Source organism: Sabethes cyaneus, chromosome 2 (genome assembly GCF_943734655.1).
Source record: "Sabethes cyaneus chromosome 2, idSabCyanKW18_F2, whole genome shotgun sequence".
NCBI lineage: Eukaryota > Metazoa > Arthropoda > Insecta > Diptera > Culicidae > Sabethes > Sabethes cyaneus.
This window is the reverse complement of record NC_071354.1, coordinates 22511834-22529423: the sequence shown is the minus strand read 5'-3', so window position 1 is coordinate 22529423 and position 17590 is coordinate 22511834. Positions and strand designations below refer to the sequence as shown.

At 38.9% G+C, this 17590-nt stretch overlaps 1 protein-coding gene across 1 annotated transcript; it reads left to right on the top strand.

Annotated features, from left to right (window-relative positions):
• The first annotated feature begins 2460 nt into the window (after nt 1-2460).
• Nucleotides 2461-4399, top strand: LOC128733698 (probable cytochrome P450 6a13). Its single transcript, XM_053827464.1, has 7 exons — nt 2461-2687; nt 2749-3079; nt 3200-3387; nt 3441-3565; nt 3630-3724; nt 3778-4052; nt 4117-4399. The coding sequence occupies exons 1-7, from the start codon at nt 2461-2463 to the stop codon at nt 4397-4399; spliced, it is 1524 nt and encodes a 507-aa protein (XP_053683439.1).
• The last annotated feature ends 13191 nt before the right edge of the window (nt 4400-17590 follow it).

The window sequence follows — 17590 nt, the reverse complement described above, 5'->3', positions numbered from 1 at the left end:
ATCGCTTGTTTAGTGGTAGAATACGAACGCTATGCATAACACAACTACCAATTCGCTCAGTCATACCTCCGATTATGCAGCAGAATGAATGCGTTCTGATCTTTTTTATTTACATTTTCGTTTCGATCAAGTTTCCTTTAACGTTTGAAGTAACAACTGACTGCAGAACAGGCAACTGACTGATAGTCACCACAGTAACGAAAAGCCACCGCGCTATCGTATGATTCAATACTACCAAAAAAAACAACCTCTACATGTGCATGGTAGAAGTCGGTCGGACGCCGTTCGACACAAACGAAAATTTTTTTATGCGTTGGACCGACGCCGGGCGACAAACTTTTACTGGTGATAACCGATTTGCAAACAAAAACAGAAACGAAAAAATTTGTCACCTTATGCCCCCAGTTAGTTTGTAGTTTATACTCTTCAATATAAATGCAAAGCGGGAGCACGACTGTTGGCTTCTCTTGAGAGGCCACATGGATTGTAGGCGACGGTCGCCGCAAGCGGCAGATTGACTGGAGTCAAAAATCAGTCAAATTTCACGCAGTCACAGGAAATTTTAGATCTCTTTTCAAGCCCTGAATGACGCTACTATCTTAGCTGTAGTGCTGAGACAACACATTTCTTTGTTCAGTCACCCGATTCGGATATGACGCTGTCATTAGCCGCCCCTATCGTGCAGCACAACCGCGTACTTGGTTGGGAAATCGTCAAGTCATCAAACGTCTATTCCTGGCATGGGAACAGATGCTTAAGATGGACAAAGCTAGTCCTCGTTGCTACACTCAGGGTTCGCATGAACGCCTCCTTTCCTGTCGACAAACGATTCCAGCGTTACGGGACACTATTCCTACCCCGCAAATCAGTTTCTATTGAACCAAATCCCTGGCATATAACTGGAAAAATAAAGTTCCCTTTAGTCACCAAATTTACAAGCTCTTTGCCAAAAATTTGGTGAGACAAGAGCCAATTTGCACGGTAAAAATGGTTGCTAATTGTGTCCCGTAACGCTGAAATGTGTCACTATGGGGTCTATTTTACGCCTGTAGCCTGTAGGTGCGCGAAGCACCGATGTTACGCATTATCCAGTCGTTGACCAACGAGTATTGGTCCGTAAACAAACTTCTCCAGAATTGGACCATTTTGACCGTAATGAAGCAGAGGGGCACAATTTTCAAAACTTGACAAGCCTGAGATGAGGTTTTGTAGGTGCCATTTTTCTGAAATAAAAATACGACTGGGGACAAACTCCGTAACAACAAAATAAGTTTTATTTGCGTATTTCAGTGTCGGCCGCGGCCTATCGGAATGGTTCGTGCGGCCCGCGGAGTGATTTCAGGGATAGTTGACTTTTGAGTTAATTTTTTGATGACACAAGAATTAATCAGTTTAGTCGTAATGCCTCTTGCATGTTTTTGAATCTCAATGCTTTCCGGCTTAAATCTTGTGATGATTTCTAGAAAATTTCTGGGTTTGGCTGCCGCATATGTTATATTTTCTTATGCACAGGAACGGCCAGAGGTCATTGCAGCCTGCGGCATTCATAGAGCGATCTGATTTGGCCCACATTATACCTATGCCTGGGCACCACTGGCTTATTTACATCACCGCAGCATTGATAGTATTGGAACTTGTTGATCTGTTTCGGTGAATATCAAAGACTCTTATATTTGGTGTTAGGTTAAAAGGTCTCATGTCAGGAAAGGGAGCTCTAAGCGCCCAACAAAAAATGAGGTTCTAAAATTTTCAGAAAACGAACTAGCACACAAAGTATGACAAAAATCGGAGCACTTTTATCAAGGAAGTACTCACCTGTACTCGGTTATTCAGATTGCGTTAACGTTGTGGTTGGTCAGTTAATGGTTAAACATACTTTTAGTGTAAAGAGAATTCAGAGTTTTAAATAGATTTGATTAATGATTAAAAATTCACATTGCACAAGAAATTTGTTGAAAAACTTTTTCTAGATTATATTTTCCTAGATTTCTGAGAACCTTTGCTTACATTATCATAAAAAGATGTTTATTCTTTTTGATCCAAACATGTAGATTAATTCTGAAAAATCTCCTAAGAAGAAGTCTAACCGATTGACCCATTCAAAGCAGTTGGCTAAAATGACTAAAATAAAGGACATGTTTGAAGGTTAAAAATGAAGAACAACAAACAGAAAAACAGAAACAAGACGTACGGTGAAGATGATGCAAATGCCGGCTTGCATGCGCAAATACTGTAAAGAATTGAAGAAACAAAAATAAATCGACTACACTTTTAACCGGTTCCACCAACGAGGTGCTCATATCTTATCACCATTGAAAAAAATTCATATAAATTACACAATTCACCGTTCAGCTGATTCAGTTTGTTCTCTTCGATCCAGGTGATCGAATCGTTTTGTTTTTGTTTCGGTTTTTGTTTTCCAGCCGGTCTGAAATCGACGGCGGTCTCGTACGATACGCAATGATTATCCTGACGTCACTTCTTATCGGGCTGCTGTACACTAATCCGGCGGCTTTTTTCGCACTAGTCGCCGTCCTCTATCTGCTGTGGGAGTGGCTCAGGTACAATTTCAGGTATTGGCAGCGGGAAGCCGTTCCCGGGCCGAAACCGTCGCTTCTGTTCGGAAATATCGGGGCCAGTCTGGCGATGAAGAAGCATATCGCCGAAGTGGTCGATGAATGGTACAAGTGAGTGTGAGATTTTTCACGTGTTTTTCGGCATCCTCTAATGGTCACTTGGTTATTGCAGAGCATTTCCCAACGAACCGATCGTCGGGTATTACAAAGTTTTTAAGCCAGCGGTGCTGATTCGAGACCCGGAGTTGATTAAAACTGTCCTGGTGAAAGATCAAGCAAGCTTTTCGGCTTTTGATTTTACCTTCAATGAGAAGTGTAATCCACTTTTGAGGGACAATCCTTTCCTGATCGACGGTGAGCGATGGAGGAAAGCGCGACAGGTGTTGACACCATTGTACACAGGGAATAAAATGAAGCAACTTTTCCCAGGTCTGGACCAATGTTCCAGACAATTTGTAGAATACATCGGTCAACGGTTAGGCGACGACTTGGAAGCTAAGTCGGTGGGTTAACTTTTTGCTTATTTTTGTGTAGGATGATGCATTGGAGATAAGATAGCGCGTGCCGTAGGCACTGATGAATTGATGTTTTTATCTTGCAATTGTTGTCTATGTTTGGGGCAGATTTCAGCTTCGTACACGACACAAAATGTTGTCGGTTGTGCATTCAGCTTGGATGCCGAATGCTTCGAGAATTCGGACAGCGAGTGGAGAGCGATGGGGAAGAAAATCTTTCAGCCAACTCTGTTTGCCGGCATCACAATGCTGGTCACACTGTTTGTACCATTTATTGCAAAATATTTACCCATAAGGTAAGCAGATCTTGAATTTTTTGAATTTTACTGTTAATTTGTTTCATGTTTAGATTAATCCCAAAAGAAGTGGACGTTTGGTTTCGTAAAACAATCACCCACATACTGGAGGAACGTAGAAGAAAGTCTGCACCGCGAGAAGACCAACTTCAAACACTTTTGAATCCTAAGGCGCAGAGTCAGTCTCTAGTCGCTTGTTAAGTCCAGTTGACGTTATTAAAATTAATTTTTCAATCCAACAGATTTGTCAGCAGAGCAAATTACCGGACATGCTTTGACGTTCTTCACGGAAGGTTATGAGACTTCCAGCACGGCGCTGTCGTTCGCATTGTATCACGTAAGTCCGCAAAAGTTTCGCTTGCCATTGAGTCAACTCTATCGATGTTTTAGGTGGCTAACAATCCTGAAGTTCAGGAGAAACTTTACCGGGAAATTTCGCGTACCTTGGCTGAAAACGGCAACGAACTAACCTACGATGTTATGCAAAGCATTGAGTATCTGGATTGGATTTTACAAGAAACGCTGCGGATTAACCCACCTGCTGCAGTACTGACGAAGAGAACAACTAAAACCTATTTGTTAAAACGTGAGGTCAACGATAATATGGTGGGGACCTTGATTCCTGAGGGTACCCCGGTAACAGTACCAATCACAGCCATCCATATGTATGTATTTTGTCACATCATCGATTTAAGTTGGCGATAATAAAACTGGTTAAACTACCGACAGGGACCCCAAATATCATCCGGAACCGGAACGGTTTCGCCCGGAACGTTTTAGTCCGGCGGAGAAAGCGGATCGAACGCAACTGGTGTATTTTCCCTTCGGTGAAGGACCTCGGATGTGTTTGGGAATGAGATTCGCCCAGACTCAGATCAAGTGCGCTCTCGTGCGGCTGGTTCAGTGCTATCGGATTCGAGTTTCGCCCAACCACAAACCGTTCCAGATCGATCGGAGAGCTTTTCTGGTACAGGCCCGCGATGGATTGTTGCTGAATTTTGAAAAGCGATGACTGGCTTGTTATCTGACATGAATTTGTTAATATTGGATATTAAAACAGAAAAAGCGATACCTTTTTTCATTTTTCTTCTTTCTGAAAACCCACGTAGATGGGAAGGGGGACGGGATACGAGACACGCGGATGTGAGGCATACGGACGCAAAGGATAATGCATCCGGAATAATCTATGTGAGGCATAATGGATGGAAGGTATAAGTGCCAAAAGGCATCTCATTAATTGCTTTCTACTTCTTACTTCTCGCCACTTATTTCTTACTTTTCGCTTCTCATTTCCCATTTTTCACTTCTTGCTACTTATTTCTCATTTCTTATTACTCACTTGTCATTCACATAAATATTGAAGAAGAGCCGTAGTGGTTCATTGTTTTACAAGTAGGATACTGAAAACGTTTTGTAATTAAACCAGCAAAATTAGGAGAAATTCCTTTAAATTCTGGTACAAATTGTAAAAATTTGGAGAACTTTGGAGAGCTCTCGGTTCATCCTTCTGTTCTGTTCTCACATACCCCACCAAACATAGTCCTAAACGCAAGACATTCCGTAATGGCCAGTGCTTTCTGATCCCCATAGAGGACTACCGCTTTTATTACCATTTTGTACATAAAATGCTAAGTACGGCGGTGAAGCTTACCAGACCTTAGGAGGACTAGGAGTTTATAACAAACCCGACTTCCGGCAAGAATACGCCTGCGGATTTCTCTTTTGCAGTTGTTACCTGAGGTCACCAACAACCCGAGGTATACAAATTCGCGCTCGGTTCCTCCTGCCAACAAGTACCTGGTTTTCGATGCAGTCACTGTCAATCCAACTTTCACTACTCTACGTCTCAGCTTGGTATAGTGGATCTATCATCCACCTACAACGTTCTTTCAACAATGTCCACGTCGTCATTGGAACAAATAAATTGACTACATTTATTGAAGCCCGCACATTTCATAGCACCGATATTCTAGCGTGATATTGACCAGAATACCGTGATTTTGATTTTCAAACAGGCTTGATAACGCGCCCGGTATCCTCACGCAGTAATGGTAATGTACACTCCATCCTTTGTAGAGCAGCTTCCACCTGTTGACCACCTCACGTTCGTCCATCAAGATTCCTCCATCTTTACCCCGATTCGTTTCGGCTTGCGGCATAAAGCCTTTGCGTGTACGTCAATTTCCTTGTATAATCTACGTATTCTCTAAGAACGATACGGACGTTCCATTTCCTCTCACTCCATTTCTTCCAGGCGATTCTTTTAAACTACACACATCGAAAAAATCCTGTAAATTTGGACATTCTTTTGGATTTGGACGTCTTTGGGCATTCACATAAATGTAACATTGCAAATCATATAACGTGTGTTGCATACATGTAGGCTTATTTATTATATTTGGCTTGATGTAAAAATGTACCTTTAAACACGGTTTTGGCTATTTACGTTTTATTTATTGGAAAAATATACATGATTTTGGTGACGTGTTCATTAATTTATATCTATTTCAGTTTACGTCGATTGTGAGATTCAGTTTTTCGTTAAACATTTAAACACTTTTTCGATTAACGGGTGGCAACTAAAATTTTGGAATTTTTTCGCGGCCCTCAGGCTCAGCTCTGAAGTTTTTGAAGCCTCTTAGTGGAATATGAACTATGAATTTAAGGAAAATTAATATTTATTCGCGACAGATACGTATACGCTTTGAAATAAGACACTGAGAAGCCTGCACGTCGTAGGCGAACTACGTGTCTGTTGCAAATAAATATTAAATAGTGTGATTCAATCGAAAAGTTTTTCTTTTCTTTGATTTCAGATTTCAATTGTCATTTGCTTCACTTGTTGTTACTCACAATTGTACAAGAAAAGCAAAAAGCGAAGAAAAGCAGTTAATTTAAGCATGTAGGTATAGTGGTTTACAGGATTAAAAATACTAGTGAGTTGATTTTTCCAAATAAATTTATACAAATTTCAAACAAATTTTGCGCATCAATAGATGCTCTTTTCAGTCAATAGATACTAGAGCTTAGAAATGTTATATGAAAAATAAGAAGTAAACGTTGCACGGTAGTAATTTTGTAAGATTTGTTTTCGTTAGTGACATTTTAAAGGACAGATGTCTTACGTCATGTATCATGTTTTAATAAATAAATCAAAAATGACAAGCACTGGAAATCATATCGATCATATTTCCCATTCTCAAGCATGTTTGTGGTGCAGCTTTTGCACTATTCGACCTCATCTTGTTTTCCTGACCCTCTAACATTGTAAAAACGATGCAATCAAGCTAATGACTGTGATATCCCATGTTGCCGGTCCTGAGGTGCTTACACTGACTGATTACACGGGCCGCTTGCCTTGACATCCCTCACTGTCCATCGATACACGCTACTCACGACTCTACCAATCTAGTGTAAACATCTTATTACACAGTTCGGGCAAACCCCTCAATATAGTATAAATGTCACAATACCACATCCTCCCCTTGCGTAAAATAAATAGTTCAATATGAGATATTGTTCCAAACCGAACATAGATTGCCTACATTATATAAGTATTGATGCGGCGCTCCAACCATTTTTGTTAATCGTATTGAAGTTGGCTCATTCTCATGCTGCTCTCCGTTTTTCATGAGGCATTCCAAAATAGAAAACGCTGCATGATAAATCTTTTATAGGGTACACGTATCATTTCTAGTGTGAACCTCCCGGCAATGAATGGGCATGATCCTACATGCTTCGAAAACAAACGTTCATAGAGCCTCGTTGCTACTCCCGATATTGAACAGCACTAAGTTTTCGATAACTGTTCTGGTTCCCCCTATCTGAGGGTTCGTTGAGTTCTATCACTCAACAAAACAAAAGATGATCCTCATGATTCAAGTTCGCAACCCTAAATCCGACAGTAATTGACAATCAGTTTTATAGCTCAATGCATAACTATCCAGCCCCCTGACACAAATTCCTCTGTTTACCATTACTCAATCCCTTTGGGTATGCACGACGTTAGGCGTAAACCTTCAATACCTTTACCCGAGATGAACTGCAGTCGAACGTGCCAGCGGCGCCACTCCGTGTCCCACTCCGGCTAACTACGAACTACACAGACTACCGGGATCAACATCGGTAACTGCGGTGAATATCGAAACTTCGGTTGGACACGTCGCCTTCAAACCACCTAAAGCATTTCAGCGTTCCGATCGCAACTTTATCCGTCCCGGTATCATTCACTGTAGCAAATCATTTTCTTCTACGAAACCAAATCGAAAAGACGAAAAGGACTGCGTTCTAGAACCCCATGTTTCCAAACAATGCAATAGTTTAGATTATAGTTACTATATATATAGTTCGGCGGATAGAAAATCGGGAGCCAAATAAACGTCAAAAGCGGAGCCAAAAGCTTTTCAAAATCCAAAATGCAGGAGTAATGTTAAAAAAATACACTTTATTTTCATAGAACTTGTCATTTTCAACACCCGCCAGTGATTATTTTTCGTAAAAACCTGCACATTTCACCATAATTTCAAATTTAATTTCATAAATCAGGGATGCCAATTCGCCTGGTTTTCTATCCGCCGAACTATATATATAGTAACTATAGTTTAGATGAGGTATTGGAGGTATTGGAAACATTTTTTCTTAATTTCGATCTAACTGTTTTCTGCGCTTTAGAAATGATGCTTGATGCTTCTACAAGTTAAAAATGCCAGTTTATACGCACCACGACAATGAAAACAAAACAACAATGTGCAATGTTTGTTTATTTTGCAATGTTTGTACAAATATGAACAAATGGATATTGTTACCTCTGGTCTCACACTCAGAAATATTTCCGAAGAGTGAGTGAAATGATGCCAAACGTCTTTTATTTTTTTTTTATTTTGGTAGATTCGGTTTCGAATTGTAATACGAAGATAATTTATAATACGCAGATAATGTATGAAAAATAAATATCACGTCTTTGTCCCTATCATCGATTATATCCCTTTGACTAAACATTAGTTGCCGATATTAATTGAGCTTACAGGCAGTCTTGGCATATCACTGAGGTGCAACACCAATATGTAAGTGTATTTCTTACACTGCGGAGATCGATACAGTCGCACCGGCGCGCAAAAAACGAACGCTTGCTTAAAGGGATTAGCAAACAAAGTGTACAGCTGTGTATGCGTGAAACAACAGCGGTGCAATTTAGAATCACACACCCAACAAATACGCCACTCAAGAGCCCGTATGTTTCTCTCACCACAAATCGCACTGGTGTGCACTACTCTGCAGAGCTTTCACTGGCGCTTCGTTTTCGATGCAGCAGAGCATTCACATTCTGTCTCTGCAGAAAAAAATCAGGTTGTCTGTATGGTGTGCAGTCAATTTGACCGCAAAATTCAAATTGCCATATCTCAGTCAAAACTTAGAAAGGTATTTTAATAGGCTGTTTGCATAATTTTTGTACCCAGGTGCCACGACCGCGATAACCATTTCTTTATAAACAATTAATTAAGGACGATAAAAAACTTTGCTATTTTGCTAGATTTTTTTCTAATTCAGGGTGTAAATCAAATTGTATCGCCGATTGAAGTATGACGTTATGCTGATTTTTGTAAGTTTAAAGTTTTCTCGCGCGCCTATAAAATACAGTGGAATTTCGATTTTGGCTCGGACCGATTTTGGCAACAAAAGTATTCGTTTTTGGCAACAAGACGCTTCCAAAGATATGCTTAAATATCAATCAATTTGCGCATGCATGTTCAAGATGACCCAAAATGATGACATCAGTAAATGCATGAAACAACAATTGTAGTTGTGGAATGTTTTGAAAGGTAATATTCTTATGGACGTAGGACTACGTCTTACCGCAGGGTGTCAAAAACTTGCTTGCGTCGGCTTGATAGCTTTCGTCGGATTTTTTTAGTATAAAATGGTTGCAATCGTAAAAAATCATTTATGTATTAACTAGTTTTGACCCACTTTTATTAAATTTTTCAATAGGTTTGCACTTCCAAAAAGATGCTGAAATATTTATCAGTTTCCGCATACATGTTCGAAAGGACGAAAAATGATGCCCTCAGTATATTCTTGAAAATATTTTGTGGTTATAGAGTGTTTCAAATAATATTTTTATTGCCGTAGGACTACGTCTTACTCCAATAGCTCTCGAATAGTTACAATCGTAGAAAAATCGTTGATTATTAATATTTAGTCAATTTCTAACGCATTTATATTCAATTTTTTCATATCAAAAATGGATGTCATCTTTGGCATAGGCATAGGTGACACGCATTTGTTGTCAAATTCTGAATCCCACTGTATTGTCGTACAAAGTTATTGAATATTTACGGAGCCCACCAAAAGGCGGTGGGGAGCACCAGATAGAGAGTTAAAGAAACACGAAGGCTGTGATTTAATCTATCTAATGTAAGAATTTTTATTATGCCACGAATTTCATAAATAAAAATGTAGGATATTGAACTATTATTTTATTTTTATCAAAATCAATATATACGAATAATTGCAATTGCTAATGTTCTCCTATTTTATTGAATTACCGAAAAATTTTTTAGAAAGTGAGATCTTTGAAATAGTTTCAATTTAAATCTTATAATTAAATAAGAACAACTCAAAAATCGTTCAATCTTCTACGCATACTTGATATGATGATATATAGGCACAAGTCGTACAAGAATGACAACAAGCCAGTCGTCGTTTTTTCGAACCATAGCTAGAGGAGACTGTAAGAAAGTAATTTTTGGAGCATTGAGATCTCGTAGTCTCAACACTAAGCCCAATGGAATCGGTATGGTATCTCGATCAATTGAATTATTGTTTGTAGGGTGCTAAAATGATTCAAGTTTGAATAAAAATTTCTGTACTAACTTCTGAACGAAACTTGTCGTCCGAAAGGCATGTAATAACCTATAATAACCAGAAAGCTAAGCCATCTGTAAAAAAAGATTTGGCACTCCTAAAATCATCAATTTTTTTTAATTTAAAAAACTATACTTTTAGATAACTATTAATAATAAAAACTTGAGTCATTTTTATTCACAGAATTGTTATAAGATCCCATGCACTAATATGCATTTGATTTAATTTTACAGTACTTTCAGTTACAGTTGGCAGTACTTTCTTTCCAAAATGTCATAAAAGTATTTTTCACATTTAAGGAATAACTTGCACCGATACTTACATAACTGATATTTTTAACAGTTATAACAGAGTATAATGAAATAAATTACAAATTGCATAAACTGTTAGTTAGGACTCGGTCATTCGGGTGAAAAAAAAATTTAAATGGGTTTTTTGAAATGTGTTTACGTTCAGAACGTGACTAACATTATAAAAAAGAATTTCATCCGAATAATCGAGTCCGTGCTGTAATAATCAAATTAAAGTAATGAAATAAATGATGCAACAATTATTTCTAATTTTTAGAACTATAAATGAGACATTCGTTTATATATTTTTCTCAGCTGAAACATTGGAATGATTTGCTTGTACAGTGGACTTTCGGAAAAGTTAACTCTCTAAAAAGTTAATTGTTCAGAAAAGTTAAGCGAATATTAACTCGCATGCAACACTCTAAAAAGTTAATTTTTGGCTTAACTTTTCTGAGAGTTTGAATTTATTGGTTGTCTAAAGCGTTTATTCCTACAGGAATGTTACGGGCATATAGTTACTTCGGGATTTTTGATAACATATTGGAAAAGCGCAAACTCAAATTGTATTTTAAATGTAAAATAAATTAACAGCAGGGAACAAAAAATAAGCGCGAACATTGTCAAAACGTTGTCGTAGACTACAAAAAATCAAAAGTAAACTAGTATAACCGACTATTTTAAATTTACTGAAAGGAACTAAGTATTATTTCATAATATCTTGCTCTCTTTATATTACAACTTTCAAATACTTAAAAATGTGTATCCGAGAATATATTTTTCGCTTTTGTATTTATCATTTTCAAAGATTCTTAGGACTACTCAGAAAATTTAATATTTCGGAAAAGTTAATCGACCCATTCCCCAATCGATTGACTTTTCTGAGAGTCCACTGTATAACCTTTATGCATGCATTGTTAAATTTGATGTGTAGGTTATTCATTTTATAAATCCATAGTTTGTTTCAAATTTGGCTTTCTGCGTATTTAAAATTGTCAAATGTTGCTACAAAACACGACTGATTTATTAAATGCATCAATAAGGTATACCATTCAACAACGCTTAGAGGACTATCAAATTGCAGTTTTTGCTTGCTTGCTTATTTCGCAGAAGTGCTCACTGCGGTGCGATCACAGCAGAGTTATTCTCCCTCGTTATTCCGCACACTGGTGATTCAAAGCAAGGGTGTGTGTTGAAAGTAGGCAATCCAAACTTCAGTGCACATGCGGGACGTTAGACAGTGGTGTATACGCCATCGCACGCTCTGCTGTCGCTAGGAATGGAAGTGTGTGGTGATTTTTGCGCGCGCCTCTTGCATACACTGAGGGGAAAGCCAAGACTGCTTACAGGAAAACATTAACATGATATTATTCAGTTTTGTACTTTCCAATTTATTTTTGCTTGTATGAGTATCAATAATCTACTGTTATTTATCGATAACAGATATAATAAATATCGATATTTATTGTCAACATTTTCCGTCAATTCTCCAACATGGCCCACTCACAACCCTGCATCGTATGCCTCGGCCCCTTGAACGCCATTCATGACTGTTGCCCTCTCCCTCGGCGCACACCGACGAACCCCTGAATGTTAAGTATTTGTTGCTGATTCGCGTTTGTAAAGTGGTACCATCTTTTGTACATTTCTTGAACTCACCATGTCAATGCAAATGAAAACCTGTGCAAACTGCCTCCGTCCTTTGCACCCTTCAATCTTTTTCAAAACTTTATTTACTCAAACTACATTTAAGGATGCCAAACATCACAATCGTGAACAGCTGGCAACTCAAAAACTAGTGGATGGCCTGCAAATATCCATCAATATAGCGAGACAATGGTCACGCTATCATTTCGCTCACGGCACTCACCAGGTCTCCCGCCTCCGTTGATACCTGAATTAGACCAACCAGTTCCCCAAACTTAGTTGCCTAATCCTTTTACTCTGTTGCACCATACATTGTGACTATTACTGAATGCCACCGTACAACCCCCAATGAAATATTCTTTCATGGTTACTGAATCGATTATATTATTAATAAAACAAATCAAAGAAAAGTCGAGTTATAGTTGTTTTTGGCAAGACAGTTATATGGACCACAACACTTATAACATACTAGCAGCAACTCTTGCGCGGTGCTCGTTTCGAAGGCAGCCCTCCTTTAGACTACTTCCAGTTTTCGGCAAATCTCCCAACAGTCTCATCTATTTAGCGGCCAAAAGCCCAAATCAACACATGATAAATTCTTCATTATATGCCTCACCTTTCCTGGCTTGGGCCCATACTCAGCGCAAGTATCCTCATTACTTGTTTTACTTGACCTGGAGCTAAACTCAGCGCAAGATTTACGTTTTCTTTTTCCTTTTTTTTCACTTGGCTTGGAGCTAAACTCAGCGCAAGATTTACAGGTCTTTCCCGCTTGGCTTGGAGCTAAACTCAGCGCAAGACTTATGGCTTTTCTTTCACTTGGCTTAGAGCTAAACTCAGCGCAAGATTGTTTTTTTTATCTGCTTGGCTTGGAGCTAAACTCAGCGCAAGACTTACGTTTTTTTCACTTGGCTTAGAGCTAAACTCAGCGCAAGATTTACCTTTTTCCCGCTTGGCTTGGAGCTAAACTCAGCGCAAGGCTTACGGGTTTTCACTTGGCTTGGAGCTAAACTCAGCGCAAGATTTACCTCTTTTTCCGCTTGGCTTGGAGCTAAACTCAGCGCAAGACTTACGGGTTTTTACCTACTTGAGTTCCTTCGTTTCCATCAAAATCTTGTCTTAGTATCTGAAAATAGAATAACTCGCAGGAGAAATGAATATCTGTCGGAATATTAAACTAATAAAATATAACGGAAGATTCTACTTTTTTTTCCTTATTACGCTTTAGAACAGATTAGAATGATTGGCAACCTTGCCTATAGTGCTTCAGATACCTTTCAACTTACTGATATCACTTTTCTATAATTTTCTCTTACCTAGTAAGCCTCTAGCGCTAATATTTACCGCGAATGTGAAAAATAAACACATTTAAATACATCTGATGACTTCAGCGCTGGCACTCTAATTCTGTTTAATTGCTTACCTAAATTCACCTCTCCGTACAGAACCACCTGATTTGAGTGAAAAATACTTAAATTTGGGTCTTACTATTTTTCCGTAGGTTGTTACCGAAATTCACGATATACAGTATGCTATCGATAATTATCGATATCGATGGGTATCGCCCAATCTTTTCTTTTTTTATTTTCTTCCTGTCAGTATGAGCGGAGCGCCACCAAAAACAGCACATCAACACACAAATACCACCTCCCACTCACTCATCATATAAAACAAACACACCTTCATACAACGATTCCGGTTCAATTAAGCAGAATCGCCAAATGTGATATCCCATGTTGCCGGTCCTGAGGTGCTTGCTTACACTGACTGACTACACGGGCCGCTTGCCTTGACATCCCTCACTGTCCATCGATACACGCTACTCACGACTCTACCAATCTAGTGTAAACATCTTATTACACAGTTCGGGCAAACCCCTCAATATAGTATAAATGTCACAATACCACAATGACTATCTATTCATGAAAGTACATTCAAAAGAAGATTAAGTTTTGATTTTTATGCAAAAATAAATATCTGAAGGAGCGCCAGCTAAGAAATAGTTCCATTTTTCTTTTTCATATCTAATGCTCTATTCAGTTATTTTTTCTGATTCAGATATATAGCGCGATTGCAACTAATAGTAAAAGCAAACTAATAGTAAAATTTTGAGATTAATCAATTTGTTGTCGATATCCTTTTTCTTCAAAAGTGAAGTATATAATAATTTTTCTGAACTCTTGTTTTTCAAAGATGCTAATTTTGGTATTAATATCAAAATATCAAAAAATCTGCTATGAACACATATTTCATATTGTCAATTCAAAACAAATTTCGCATGTGGCTCTGAAGCCCGAAAGTTAAGGCCGACCGATTTTAAAACTAAATAATCAAGTAACATAAATGACGCTTACAAGTATTTACGCACCCAAGGAAAGAAAACATAATTATTCTACGCAATACGTTGTGAATTTTACTGGTAAATAAGAATTTTGAGGAATACGGAACGGATATTTTAAAATATAGTCAAGTTAATTATAGATGTTCCTGAGAAATTAAATAATGATTATTGTGGCAGTAGAAAGGCTAGGTCACGCCGCTAGGTGGATTAATTCGGGTTTATATTAAAGACTTTAAAGTTGATCATCTTCAAATACAAAACTCATAATAAATTAGACGCGTGATCACTGTGAGTACAACCGTACCAACCAACTGTTTGCTTCTAAATTAGATAACACGTTCTGGACTAATTCCCTTCTAATATACAAGCTGCAAATATTCTAGCTAAAAGATTCACAAATGTTTGCATTAGCTGCAATCGCTTAACGATAGATGCTGATAGCATGTATAACAAGCACGGTTATCATTAGGCGTCAGAGAGTCTTCACGCTTTGTGAGGACAGTAACGTTCTGTGAACTAAAACTAGTGAATCTAATCGTGCGCTTGAACTGTACTGTACGTACCACTTTCCAATCGCGACATGACGTCCTCAATGATTTCAGTATATTCTCCCGTAAGTAAAAATCAAATTTGGTTTCTTCGAATAGTTATATTGATCTTGTTTGCTTTCAGTCGGGTCCGCTTTTGGTACCGGGTGGACTTCCACCGGGGAGCCTGATTAGAACCAGAGGAGTTGTCAATTCGGGATGGTAAGCAACGTTGCTTTCGATAATAATTCTCAACGAGTGCTAATGTTGAAACAAATATGATAAATTTTAATTTTTTTAGGTGTCATATCAATCTTCAAACGGACGGTGTAGATTTTCCAAACGTCGATATTCCCTTGCACATTAGCATTCGCCCAAATTGGAACCAGGTCGTAACAAATACTTGGAAAAACCGCGCCTGGGGAAGAGACGAGACAGACGGGGGTTGTCCGATTCGTTACGGGCAGCGGTTCGAGGTGTTGATACTGGTCTTGGCAAACATGTTTAAAATCGCAATCAATGGTGCCCATTTCCGTGATTACCATCATCGAATGTCATTATATTCGGTTCAGTATGTGAAGGCCGAGCTTCAATGTCAGATCAGTTCAGTTTCCACAGAAATTGAAAATTACTGTGTTCCTGCACCGCCATATCCTAGAAGTCTCCGAGGTTTGTATTATTTCAAATAACGCCATTGTGAATAGTGTATTAGTTTTATATAATGGTTTAGATGGTTACCGTATAGATTTCAAGCAACAAACGTTCACAGGAAATGAAAGTTTTGTTCCTCAGCCGATGCCATCACAAACACCGGACACACCAGCGCCCGATTATCTCGTTGATGAACCTGATCTTAATTCAACTGAACTAACTTAACGATAACAGTACACAGTAACAGACGATAACAGTAAAATAATAAACGACGGCATTTCAATTACCTTTCATTAGACATCAATAAAGGTGTCCCACATTAAATTGCATGACGGAAAAACGCTGTAGAAAATAAACTAGTTGACCGATCTTTTTAAAACTTTCAGACAATAAAATATAACTTAATAGTAATATTTTGGCATATTTATTTCAAATATAACTTCAATGCCATAACCGTAGGCTCGCACCTTACGCTTAACTCCACTCAGACGTTATGTACAACATCTGCATGCGGCTTCTTCTGAACGGAAACCCACTTTTTCTTCATGTATTCCTCCGATTTGACCTCCTTGGGATGATGACGTAGTGCCTGCTTCATAACAGTTCAGTATTTTTCGATGAACCTTAGTTCCGGTGCGTTGGGGGGGGGGTCATATCCTTGGGTACGAAAGTAACCCCGTTGGCTTCGTGCCACTCCAGGACATCCTTTGAATAGTAGCACGAAGCTTGATCCGGCCAGAAGTTTGTAGGGCCCTCGTGTTGCTTCAACAGAGGAAGCAGACGCTTCTGTAGATACTCCTTGAGATAGATGTCCCGGTAGTCACGAACGGTGCACTCCGTTTGCCACATGAGCAAATCGCTTGCAAAATCATGTATTTCTTGGTAAACTTTGAAAGTTTCTGCTTCCTTATTTCCTCTGGAACATCAAACTTGTTAATATTTTTAGAAACGATGGTTCTACAATTGATGAAGGGACTCTAGGGGAAAGTGATGATTTTTTTTTTGGAAAATGGATGGGAAAGAGTGGAAAGGTAAGGGGAAGGGGGAATAGGTAGCTACGCTTAACAAGTCGTCGTTGTGACTCCTACCTTTTGTCCAATGCTGTAAGGTGCATGGGTCGAAGCAAGCTATAATCTGAGATTATAACCGGATTCGAACCCACAACACCCGCCAGGGCATGTGGCTCGCTGCTACTTGTACCTTTGAACCATAGAGGCGCTGGACAAAAGGCGCAACCCGCCTTATTATTTTTAGACACACAAATTGTGTGTCTTCCTCCGTCAACTGTAGGAACCACCGACCGAGAAGTCTTAAATTTTTGACTTGTTAAGCGTGGCTCCCCTCCCCCCCATTACCTTTCCACTCTTTCCCAACCATTTTCCTCTGAGAGCTGAGCTCACAGAGAAATGAGAGTTTGTATGTGTTAGCTCTCTCTCTCTCTCTCTCTCTCTCTCTCTCTCTCTCTCTCTCCTCTTTTTGTTAATATTTTTTGTTTTGTCTATGTTTGCCCAGTTTTGTTAAAAATGGCGTCGAAACAAGAAGCATTTCGGGAGCGCGTTGTACATATCTACGAACTGCAACAGAAATCTCGCCAAAAAGTATACCGTACAACATTTAAAAAGCAAATATGTTGCGGCTTCGACTGTTTACCATATCCTTAGATGCCCAACAACTATTCGCAAGCAAGATAGTGGAAGACCAGCCAAAATTATGGACGCAGAAGGGCATCGTTCTCTTTCTCTTTTCTTCAACAACAAGCCCTCTGGTTTTGCTATCAATTAAGATGCACCAGACGAATGTTTGAACAAAATTTTGGTCCCGTTTGTACAAAAACATCATGCAGATGGACAATACGTGTTTTGGCCGGATAGAGCATCATCGCA